Source organism: Hippoglossus stenolepis, chromosome 2 (genome assembly GCF_022539355.2).
Source record: "Hippoglossus stenolepis isolate QCI-W04-F060 chromosome 2, HSTE1.2, whole genome shotgun sequence".
Lineage (NCBI taxonomy): Eukaryota > Metazoa > Chordata > Actinopteri > Pleuronectiformes > Pleuronectidae > Hippoglossus > Hippoglossus stenolepis.
The window spans coordinates 5,288,379-5,300,515 of NC_061484.1; the positions used below are offsets into that span (position 1 = coordinate 5,288,379).

A 12,137-nucleotide genomic window follows, 5' to 3' on the forward strand; every position below is an offset into this window, starting at 1 on the left:
GAAGGTCTGAAGTTATGTGATGCTGTTGTTGTCTTCCTGCCTCAATTTACCACGTTTAACCTGCCAACATAAAGGTTGCCTGTATTAGGATAATAAAGAACATTGCTATGATAAATCTATCAGTGATTTGCCTCAATAATAAAGGCTGTTATCAGCTGCAAAGGGTTTATGAATGTTACCGTGCTTCAAGAAAAATAAATGTAATCTAAATATGCAATTGTTGACCACAGAAATATGAGCCGCTTCTTGTTTTATTGGTAACAAGAAGTGAACATATTGTTTCTCAAAGGACAAAGTAGCGATGACACAGTGTCTTTTGGTCTGATTCCATGCAGTCAGCATTATCAGACTATTAGCATCATGTATTACTTCTATCAGCATCATCTGTTACTACTCACTAGATCAAAGTGTCCTTTGGGTGTGGACATGTTTCCTTGACTTTTTATACTTGGGTTTCAAGAACCTGTTCTTTTTTTGTTGCTCTCACCCTTAGTTTTTGTGATTGAAGTTGACTCTTTGACTTTACCTATAAATATATCCTGTGCAAAGGAATAGTGCACAGCAAAAAATAAGGAAAGCACACACTTACAACTCTCATATTATAGTTAACTTATAATAAAATTGTATTAAGGTCCTCGTCAATACACGATTTTAGTTTTCCCCAGTGCTTTATGCATTTTGGATAGTGCGGATATACACAGATAAACAGCAAGAGAAGAAAGAAAGAGTCGGCAAACTCAAAGGCCAGAGGCCTGCTATTGTCAGCTGTATTTGTTCTTTCAGTATTTGTTTTACAATACAGTTTTGTGTTTTTTCAGACACTATCTAGTTCAGTCTATAGACAGCAGCAGTGAATCCATTGTAACCACAAACATCAGACTGCACAACAGTATCATCGGCTCTAGCACTTCTAGACCTTTTTGCATTGACTTTGCATTGAGCATTAATTTTTGACTTTAAAGAAAAGGAGTTAATGTATAATTTTCAATATATGTTTTGTTAATAAAGTTTAAGATATTTAAATTTGTACCCACTTTCATAACTGAGTACTGTTTTGTTTTGTTCTGTTATGTCATATTATCCAATAACTTAACACTCAATATTCAGACATGTATATTATATAATTATTAATATGAGGACATTATGGATGATTCATACTGTCAATTCAGCCAATTTTTACTTTAAACCTTTTGAAAGTTGTATAGTAAAAATGAAGGGAAGAACATAGTCTGAGTCATCTTGAACAGGAAATGATATTCAAGTCACCTACAAAGGACTTTTCAGTCCAATATCAAGAAATGTGTTTATAATGCAATACATAATCCTTTATTAGTTGCAAAATGGGTAAATTTGCTGTGTTACAGCAATGAAGAGAAGAGTGAGGATAAAAACACCAGTAAAGTAATAAATTGTAAACATGGAACACAAGAAAAACAAGTAAAAATGTATTTAAAAAATATAAATAACGTATATATATATAGTGATATATACATGATGCATATATATAATATATATGTGTGTGTCAGGTGTGTGTTTGTGTATAATGTACTTCAAGTTTAATTTCACTTAAAATTTGTCAAAAAATACTGTAACAAATTATTATAGTAATAACAGTATTTGTAATAGCAATAATAGTAAAATGGAATTAGTAGTTATCATAATATTTATAGTTACAAGAGGGTTAGGGTTAATCATTTTTTTTATGTTATTGTAACTCTAGAGGTCCCTTTTAAAATAAACAGTACATTGGAATAACTTTTAATTCATTTAATTGAACTTCACATAATGTGCATTTATTTTTATTTTCATCTACATTACATTAAATTACACATTACATCAGCTTTTATAAATAAATAATAGCTGAAAAAGGCCTTTCGTCCTTTTTGACCGCTCCCAGCACCTGTACCGAAACACTACGAGTAGACACGCACCAGAATACATGCGGCTGTTGTTTTGACGTGTTTTTTCTCAAACTGCAGCCAAGTGAGCGCTGACTGCCTCCATCACTGAGGAGCAGTGACACACACAGACATGGATCTCATCAGTAAACCCAGGAGTAAGTCCATCGTGTGGCTGTACTTCGGTTTGAAGGCGGATGAGAAGGGGCAGCCGCTGAACTCCGGTGAGGCCGTGTGTCGCTTGTGCAGAAAAATAGTGCTGGCGAAAGGTGGAAACACCACCAACCTCAGAAGTCACCTGAAGAGAAGACACCGTGCAGATTTCTTCGACAGCTCTACCCCCACGACCCCTGGAGCTTTGTCCGAGTCTCCAGGTGAGTTCACACACAGGCGGTCATGTGGCGTGGCTGCACTTAGGGATGTGAAAGTGTGCATCACATTTTAGCCTCACAGCACTGACGGCCATTGTAATTCCTGCATGCATCTCATCTGAAGTGACACAATGCATTTGGTTTGTGATTCATAAAGTTGCATGTTATATAGGGAGCAGCTGAAGGTGGTGGTGTTCCTGTATGAGCTCACACTCACACACACACACACCACGTGTGCTCAGCAGAACATGTGATGTTTGTAGCACAGAACGATGTTATGAATGTGTTGCATCAGGTAAAGAATGTAGGCTGCATAATCAAATGCATGCAGTCTTCACCAGGAGACCATGTCCATACTCTGTAAACACTGTCTGCGTTTACCCCCCACCCCTCAGGCCTGTGTTACTGAGGCTTTACAACATCTGGCTGACCAGGTAACAGGATGGATGAAGAATGATCTTCAGCACAGGTGTCAGATGAAAGATGGCTGAATTTGTGTTCAATTTCAACAGTGTTCACAATAATGGAGACAAGAATGAACTCAATGAGCCTCAGTTGTCCTTATTTGAATATATGAGTTTATTACAACAGTATGTCTACAGAGACCGTCCAGACTCTGTACATGTGGACAGTCAGACCAAAAAGCTTGAAGTACAATAGGAACATTTCAGTGTTATACAAATTGGGAGGGAACAGATAGAAGTATAGGTCACTATAAAGCTGCTTTCAGACCTGCACTGAACTCTGGAGATCCTCTGGAGTGCAGACTCTCAAGGTTCACCTTATCACAACACCAGAGACAGGAAGGCAACTCCCAATACAAAACATAAGAGCTCTAATCGAGGCTATTCCTGCAGAGGCCGTCAGACCTCTCAGGTCAACCATCTGTGGAACAAAATTTTGATAAGGCATAATATAAGTCATACACAATATTAATATAAGTCATACACAATATTAATTAAAGGTGAGTAACAAACTCCCTGACTGATCGAGCACAAAAGTCCGGACTCCAAGCTGTTTGTAAATAGTTACTCAATCAGAGCAAACCTCAGCCACAAAATACAGGCTTCATTATGAAGCATCCCACCAGGGATCTGGAGCTGGAGGAAGTTGAAGACAGCAGGACTGAAATAAGTCAGGTTTTAAAAGAGTTGACGACATGGGCTGTGAACTGCTTCACTGGCTAGTCAGAGTCTCAGTGGCTGCAGGTGAAGACCCTTTTATTGTCTTGTGAACACTTCCTTACCTCACAACATTTTTTTTGCTCTTGAACCCATTTCCATCAGTTGAGAGAGGTGTAGGACCACAGGGCAGTAATTCTAGTTTTAAACCTAAAACAAACATCAAGCTAGAACATGCTCCATAAAGAGGATCGTCAGTTACCATATCCCACCTCATTTCTGTATTGAATAAATTATTGTGTTATGTTCTAGGTTTCGATCTCAACCATGAAGAATACTTTGAGGATGTTCCATTTCTACAGAACGCTTCGAATCAGAACTACGTCCCAGATGCGGTGCTGCCACCCGGGGAGCCCTGGCTCCATGGCGGCCCCTCTCGAGCAGTGCTGTCCCTGCCTTCCTGCCTGTGCCTGTGTGGGGAGGATGGGTCTCTCATGTCTGGTCCTGGATCTTCTGGCGAGGAGCCGATGGGAGAGGTGAAAGTGTACGCCAAGTGTCACCTCCAGCAAGGCGTCATGTTTGGGCCCTACATAGGAGAAATGTGCAGGGGTCAAATGCCGAACAGCCTCAAATACTCCTGGGCTGTAAGTATGCAAGTCGACATCAAGAGGCAATTTAAAATCAAGTTTTGAGCTTCAGTCAGATCTAATACCATCATGTACTTTGTAGTTTGTGTCGATAAATTACTGGTAAAACTGTTCAAGTAAAGTTGGCTTTTATCTCCAGATCAGAGATGATGCTTCCTTCATCTACGTTGACGCTTCTGATGAAAATAAATCCAATTGGATGAGGTGGGTAGTTTTTTCATGTTTATAAACAGTTTTTTGTATTTCTGTTTAACAGTCATTTGTACTTTCTTTAAAGTAGGGCTGCAGCTATTGATTATTTTAGTAATTGAGTATTCTATTGATTGTTCCGTCGATTAGTCGAGTAATCTGATAGAAAAAGATACTTTGCCATATTAAATAGCAATGGTAATAAATACACAAAGTAGAAGAAAAAATAGTTCTCTTAAAGTAAACAACTAACAGGTTTCCTTTTTAGAAAATTCTACATTTTGATTGGTTAAATTGCATGAAATATCTGTCCAAAGTAAATAAATTTTGTGCATTTAGGTGCCATCTGGTTCTCTGAATATTTTCTAAAATGCCCCCAAAAAAATACAATAATGTCAAATTACCTAGTAACAAAAAAGGAATACAAGTTAAATCTGAGGCATACATTTAAATAGCCTTTACTGCCTGTCTTATTAGAGGGCTTTATTGTATTTGTAACAACTTTTAAACCTATTTAGCTACTTTTTGTGTATCGGCAACATTTACTTTGAAGCTGCATGAGACTGAAAGCATCACACATCATTTACACACTGCTGCAGCAGCATCAGAGGTTCAGTATCTTGCTCAAGGACACCTCGGCACGCGGAATAGGGGAGACAGGGATCGTACCACCAATCATCTGGTTAGCGGACAACCTGCACTACCTACTGAGCCACAGCCAGCCAATCATAAGAAGTGTAAAATAATTTCTAATGAAACTGTGTAGGGATAAAATGGACTGAGGCGGGCTGCCACAGTTAAAATAATTAACAATCAGATTTTTTTGTAATCAAGTTATCCGAGTTACTTGAGTTACTCGTTTCAGCCCAATTTAGTTTTTGTTTTAAATTGCAGAATTTATTTTTGTCAGAGTCGTGCTCTCACACAGACACTGTTTGTATTTTCTCTGTGTTGTAGGTATGTAACATATACGAGCAATGAGGAGGAGCACAATCTATTTGTCTTCCAGTTTTACCGCCACATCTACTACAAGGTTTCCCAGCCCATCACAGAGGGAGCACAGCTCAGAGTGTGGATTGGGAAGGATTACGCCACGCTGCTGGGCCTCGGGATGGGTGAGTTCTGTCCCACTGGCTTTCTGTCATGTCATTGATACAGACTAGCTGAACCAAATTGTTTTGTCACTTTCACATACATTTTTCAGCTGACAGTAGATTGTGATTGTATGTTTTATTCAGAACTTGCTGAATATCCTGTCAATATCCTGTTCATTTGTTTTTTTCGTGGGGTTATACAGGCGACAATGTAAAATGTGAAATCGGAGAAAAGGAAACAGCTCTGCGCCTCCTGCAAGACATCCAGTTGGTCACCCTCCCGGAGCCCAGCAGCACTTCCCTTTGGTCAGATCACAGCCAATCACAGAGCCCCATGCCTGTCATCAGTGACGTGACGACAGTGTCAAATCCAGACTCGGCTATTGATCCAGGGGGGTTGTCTGGCTCCGCCTTCCCCTCTACTTCCATCATGTCCTTCCCACTCCCCAGCTCCCAGCTGATGGAAAAGTATGATTTTATGCCTGGAACGGAGAAACTGCTGAGTAGCCCAAACGTCACGCAACACAGCCCGTGGTACTTTTTCGGGTTCGAGCCGGACCCAACCGGTCGGCCTCTGGACCGGAGCATCGTGGTGTGTAAGCTGTGTTGGGATCGTGTGAGCTGCGCCGGAGGAGCTGCGGACCTCCAAAACCACCTGACCAGCAAGCACCACATCAGAACACGTGACTGCAACAAGGAGCGGGCTCTTCTGATAACAGGTAACAAAAAGTGTGAACATTGTTGAGGTAGTTTACAGTATATGCAAGCGGTCACTTTTGAGGGGTGGCACTCGTAGAAATCTCATAAAGCATTTGAAGAACCATCACAAGAAAGAGCAAAAGGACTTCACCAAAGTGAAGTGAAAGAAGGAAGAACTGAAACAGCAAACTCCCAGGAATCAGATCGGTTCTTGTTATCGGCCGATACGCAAAGTCCAGTTATTGGGAAGGAAAAATGGTATTGGAACAGCTCTCAAATAATAATAAAAAAAACTATATATACATAAATAAAAGGAAAAAAGACACTTATAAGTTAGAACTTATTTGTACTATCTGAACAGGCTTTGGCGAAATGTTTTGTCAAAGTGTGGAAGATTATTTGCGGATTAAAGATTTTCTTTTCTGTTTTTTTCAACAGGACAACAACACCCTCACTCACTGATAGGTAACAACGGCCTGGTCAACACATTCCCCCATGTTTTGTCTGCTCAAGTGACCCATGCCATAACCAACTTCATCATCATGGATCTCCAGTCCCCGGCTCTGGTGGAAGGGGAGGGCTTCAAACAGCTGATCCTCACCCTCCTGCCCTCCTGCAAGGATCTGCCGTCGCCTTGTCAGCTGGAGTACCTCCTGAGAGAACACCACAGCAAGGGCAAGGCGAGGCTGTCTCAGCTGCTGATGAGGAAAACAGTAGGTGAAGAGAACGAGGAGATATCTGACTACACCGCTCCCATCGAGTGTGAGCCCAGGAGACGTGGCCGACCTCCTGGCAATCAGAGGGAAGTTCATCACTTTGTCACTGTAAGTGTGGACATTTGGTCGCACAACTGGCAGGGCAACCCCGAGAGGTACCTCACCGTCTGGGCACACTGCATAGACGCCAGTTTTATCTCTAAGAATCTGGCCCTGGCAACCCAAAGACTGAAGGAGTGTGGGGTGAAAGACTACACCCTTCGAGCAGTGGAGACCCAAGTCAAAGTGATGGCACAGGAGTGGGGGATCTTTCAGCCTAATCTGGTGCTGCTGGGAGGGGAAGGAAGGAATAAAATGAGGCTGGGGACAATAAAGGGGAAGAAAGGTGGAGAGGCGGCAGTAAGCGTCCCTCACCCAAACTCAACAACATTTCTTGAAAGGGATGAATCTGTGTCACCCGAGGAACCACATGGCTCTGAGTGCAGCCAATCCAGTGAGGGGCTTCCATCTATCCCATGTTTCTTCAGCATTGTGCAGGACTGCATCGAGGAATTAATGTTACATCATGTCATCTCCAAGACCCTCTGCCAGTTTCAGGGTATTGTATCAACACTGTTCCTGCCACCTGCTTTAAACAGAGGCTCATATCAGCATCATGTCCAGAGTCTGCTGCAGACGCTGACCAGACAGGAACAGGCCGAGCTGAAGTCGTGGGCTCATTGTCCGCCAGCGTGGAATAAGCTCTACCCTCTACTGAGCATGCTCATCAAACATAAAAGCCTTGTCTGTGATGTAATAAAAGAGATGAAAATGCAGGGCTTGACCAAAGGAGACACAACAGAAACCAGTTCATCTGGCAGCTGCCACGCAAACTCCACCTCCAACACGTCCTCAGCAAACGTCACAATGCGTTCTGATTGGAAGGTCCTGGAGGATCTGTGTTTGGTGCTCAGACCTCTGGACGTGGCCTGTCGAACCCTCGCCAAGGAGACTTTCCCTCGTCTGTCCCTCATCAAACCCATTCTCATTGGCCTGCTCTCCCGCCACCTCGTCTCCCGGCCAGGAGATTCGTCATCCATCTTAAAGGAAGTGAAGAGGATGATGAGGCGAAATTTGGCGAGCTGCTACGACAACCCTGTGGTCAACAGGGTTCTGTGCGTGGCATGTTCCCTTGACCCACAGTTCCATGGGCTGGGCTTCATGGAGGAAAAGGTGAGCCATAAAGTTAAAATGAAGGGGACTGCTTAGTGAATAGCTGGGGCCTGGTGTCACAGGAACCTTTCAACCAGGCTGGCAACTATTGATTTGTTCGCCCTGAAATTTTGTACCGATGAAGTAAACTGGCTTCACCTGCAGCATCAGTATTTAATATAATGTCTTGACAACTATTAATATATTTGCCATGAAATGTGGTTCATTTGGTTCCCATCAGGATTAATTGCAATAACTTTTCTGATTCCTGAACTTTTTAAATTCTGCCATTATCAGGTCGAATTTGTAATTTCTCCAATGCTTTGGTTTAGGACCAAGCACCCACAAAACTAACATCAGCAGCAAATTAGAACACACTCAGTCCAGATAGATGGATTAATGGATTAATGGATAGATATAGGGATAGATAGATAGATAGATAGATAGATAGATAGATAGATAGATAGATAGATAGATAGATAGATAGATAGATAGATAGATAGATGCAGAAGATATTCTGGGCCATTTTAATGACGCTCTGAAGGGCTGTCCTGTCTGCTGGTGTATCCCCTGGAGATGCAACACGTCAGCACACTCTCAATGGAACAGTGGTAGAAAGACACAGCAGTGGAAAGAGAGTCGCTGCTGTGCCTTATCGACTGCTGTTGTGGTGTTGGTGCTCCTGGAGAGATTTTCAGTACGTGTGCCCAGATCCGATCACTCAAACCGCATGCAGAGGTGGTCTGGGACGCATGTGGACACATTATTTTCACTGTGTGAATTTAAATGGGTCCTGCGCCACATACAAAAGACCACCCACTCAGCTGATGTCTTTGACCTGCTGCACCTTCATAATGAATCAGACTTGTTTTTTTATTCTTCTCAGTGTCCATGCATTGATTTGTTTGTGGCCATAACCAGGATACCCTGGAATACTAAACTTCTGTGGTGAATATTTTCTAGGAGCAGACGGCCACATTTGATTGGTTGAAGAAAGAGGCCGTCAGGATTGCGAAGGAGGAAAGGAGGAGGAGCCATTGTAAGAGCCAGAGCAAGAGAAGCTCCTCCCCCGGGTCTCCAGCGTCAGATAGCGACTACCTGCGGAGGAGCAAACGCATCAAAGACTCCCGCCCAATCAACTTCAGAGAGGCCGACGATGACGACGACGGGAGCGACGTTGTAGAGGCAGATGAGAATGAGACAGCGGACCCGGCCTCCCAGAGTGCGCTCTCTGGTATGGAGTTCCTGCTGGGAGACCTGTTCTGCTCGACCCCCCAGAGCAAGCAGAGCTCTGCTGAGGAATCTGTAGACATGGAGATGTCTGTGTTCAGGGCCGGTAAGGGGGCCTCGCTGGGAGTGGAGCCTCTGCAGTGGTGGAGGACGAAGGCCGTTCAGTTTCCACTGTTGGCAACAGTGGCACGGGCCTACCTGGCTGCCCCCGCTGTGGCAGGCAACGCCGCACTGGACTTTTTGCGGGAAGGAGTGGGAACCATGTACAGAAAGAGAGCCAACATTCCACCGGAAAGTTTGGACGCAATCCTCTTCCTGCACCACAACCACATGTCCACCTGTGATGCTGACCAAACAGCAGTTAGGAATGATGACAAGAACAGTGGGAGTGAAAAGGTCCTATGAACACAAACACACACTTAACTTATCCAGATTTAAACTGGATCACTACTATAAACCAAAGCCCCAAATGAAAGCTAGGGTTGATAATCCTGGAAAAACTAGCATGAGCAGGCTATACTTATGTATAAAAATACAACCGATACATCCCACCCCCTCCTTTCAACCGTCTCGTCAAAGCTACGGCCACAAAACAGATGAACGTGCGCTGACTGACTAGAAGTTTACTTTTCTGTGACTCACTCGCTAACTTCTGGCTATCGTCTCTCCGTCAGTGGTGTGTCCGCCCGGATGAAGTCTTGCACAGTGAGAGTACGGGCAGGGAGGTAGATTAGTGTCCAAATGAATCAGTCAAGTTTATCACATTCATGCAAAGGCCAGAGTCACCAGTTCCGGCTCTGATCAGCAATGATCAGGTGACGAAATACCTGTGTGAACGCGCTAATTTGCCAAAACAGCGAGGGGAGAGAGTGCCTCAGTTTTCAGTGTGTTCATGATGAACTGGGGGAAAAAAAGAGTAAGCCAAACTCCTCTGCTGGCGATGACTATGGACTCAATTGCCTTTTTAGCGATAACAAAAAACTGCGTATACCCACAAATCTTCATGTAAGAGGTATGAGAGAAAGAGAACTTATGGATGCAGAAAATCTGTTTTTCCTCGAACATCACTTTATTTAGCGAGTATAGATTGGATCACTGTACGACTGACTTACAGTGAAATTTCTTCTGTGTATTACAAACTCTGTAGTATCTAGTGCCTTACCTTGTTTAAATACAGTAGATTGAAAGATATTCTTTTTTTTAATTTTTTTTATCCTTAATGCCAAATTCCAAGAAACATATGGTGTATAACTGACAATACATGTGTAGACTGTAAAACTCTGTGGTTGTATTGTGTAAAACTTCCACCTTGTGACTAAACTATTGCATTTGTTTTGTGTTTTCCAAAGACTGAATATTAGCTCACTTCTATATAGAAGGAATTCAACAATTGTTTCAGTAAATGAAACAACCCTTGTGAAGGATTTAGGAGGATCTGTCGGCAGGAATGGAAAAAAATATTAACATTCATAGTGATGTTTTTATTAGTGTAGAATCACCTGAAACTAAGAATCCAGTTTCCTTCACCTCATAATAAGCCCTTCATATCCATATCTGTTGCAGTTACCCACCATACTGTTGTTGTTTCTGCAGTAGCCCAGAACGGACAAACCAAATACTGGTTTTAGAGAGAGCCTTATACAGTTTGATGGTGCCGGAAGGCCACAGTAGGTTCTCCTACACACTCCTAAATTCTCCTCAATCTTAGACCTTGTTTAGATTGTACAGTCTATGGCTTAGACCTGGTATTAACGTCTGTCCTGAGTGGTCAGATCGCAACTGATCAACGCTAAGTTCATGTGTGAAAGCACCCAAAAGTGTTCTGAGATCTGATCACTCAGACCTCATTGGAGATGATGCAGGTGGCCACAAACAAATCAACTTATGGACACAGAGAAGCTTAAAAATAGGATTAAAAGGCACCAGCTGTGTGCTCGCATTCTGGAAGCGTTAGGTTTTTCTGTTCACACCTGACATTAAACTGTGTCCTGAATGTGTCTCCTGTGACCACTTTAGGACGGATGTTAATACCAGGTCTGAACACTGGTCCTTAAGATCCCAGGGAAACAGTTTGATCCTAAAAAACTTACTTATACTGAGTAAACTTTGCTGCCTCATGTAAAATTGTAGAGAATCATGTTTACTGCTTGTTACTGTAGATCTGCTGTATTTCACAAGATAATATAAAGAAGTGTATTGCACTTTTCAGTTCTACATTTTATACAGTAGTGATTTAAGCCTACTTTTATTGTTTTACATAGTGTTCTGGAATCTTTGCTTATTGACACACATGTATTTGTCTTTCTGTAATGTAAACATTGCATACTTTTGTAAGTAAAAACTGTTCTAGCTCATTTGAGTTCATTTACAAATTTAATCATGAATGATATGCAGTTATGGTGACCAGATCCCAGCAAACCAAATGTAGGGTAAAGAATATGATTACCAAAGATGAGTGGCGGTCTAAAATCATGCTTCACATCGTATTCTCCCCCGTGGGAAACTGAAAAAGAACTCTGTCAGTAAAGCCCCAAAAGTCTCTGAGAATCACACTCCACCGGCTTCAACCAGTTGTACATAGCTTCCCAGTCTTTATTGTAGCTGTGTTTCCTTTTCTTGGCCGTGCTCTCCATTATACTCTGCATAAATTCGGACTTTGTGCCTGCAAAGCAAGACGGTGACATGACTTGCGCAGGTCAAGTGGGCGCATAACATATACGTGTGATTGATGACAGCTTTCCCTGCTTTCTTCTCAGCCATTGAGTAAAAGCCAGATTTTAGACAAGTCTGTGAGAAGTGTCGTAACTTTTTGAAACCAGAGCCAATCGAAATGCGGGACCTCATCTCAGTTTGTGGGACATGGGAGAGGGGATAGAAATGCTTCTCAAAAAGAGAGACACCTGGTCACCCTATGTTCTGTGTATAAACATGGTACACAGTCCATTATTTGTATATTGTATAATGTCGTTACATATATAAAC

The 12,137-nt window shown here is 42.4% G+C and overlaps 1 protein-coding gene across 2 annotated transcripts; it reads left to right on the plus strand.

Annotated features, from left to right (window-relative positions):
- Positions 1-1,886: 1,886 nt before the first annotated feature.
- LOC118124170 lies at positions 1,887-11,510 on the plus strand. 2 transcript variants are annotated; one of them, XM_035181918.2, is made up of 7 exons: positions 1,887-2,272; positions 3,703-4,034; positions 4,177-4,241; positions 5,184-5,341; positions 5,524-6,039; positions 6,458-7,947; positions 8,890-11,510. In XM_035181918.2, exons 1-7 carry the CDS (start codon positions 2,032-2,034, stop codon positions 9,559-9,561), a joined length of 3,474 nt encoding a protein of 1,157 aa, XP_035037809.1. In that variant the 5' UTR covers positions 1,887-2,031; the 3' UTR covers positions 9,562-11,510. The 2 variants fall into 2 exon arrangements, with proteins under 2 accessions (XP_035037809.1, XP_035037810.1); XM_035181919.2 differs by having other exon boundaries at positions 2,134-2,272; positions 3,753-4,034.
- Positions 11,511-12,137: the final 627 nt, after the last annotated feature.

Bases quoted from the DNA above. Each gene is read 5' to 3' on its own strand.
- LOC118124170 (XM_035181918.2), top strand. From the start codon at position 2,032: ATGGATCTCATCAGTAAACCCAGGAGTAAGTCCATCGTGTGGCTGTAC. The intron at 4,242-5,183 runs GTGGGTAGTTTT...TCTGTGTTGTAG, and splicing joins AATAAATCCAATTGGATGAG to GTATGTAACATATACGAGCA. The intron at 7,948-8,889 runs GTGAGCCATAAA...AATATTTTCTAG, and splicing joins TGGGCTTCATGGAGGAAAAG to GAGCAGACGGCCACATTTGA.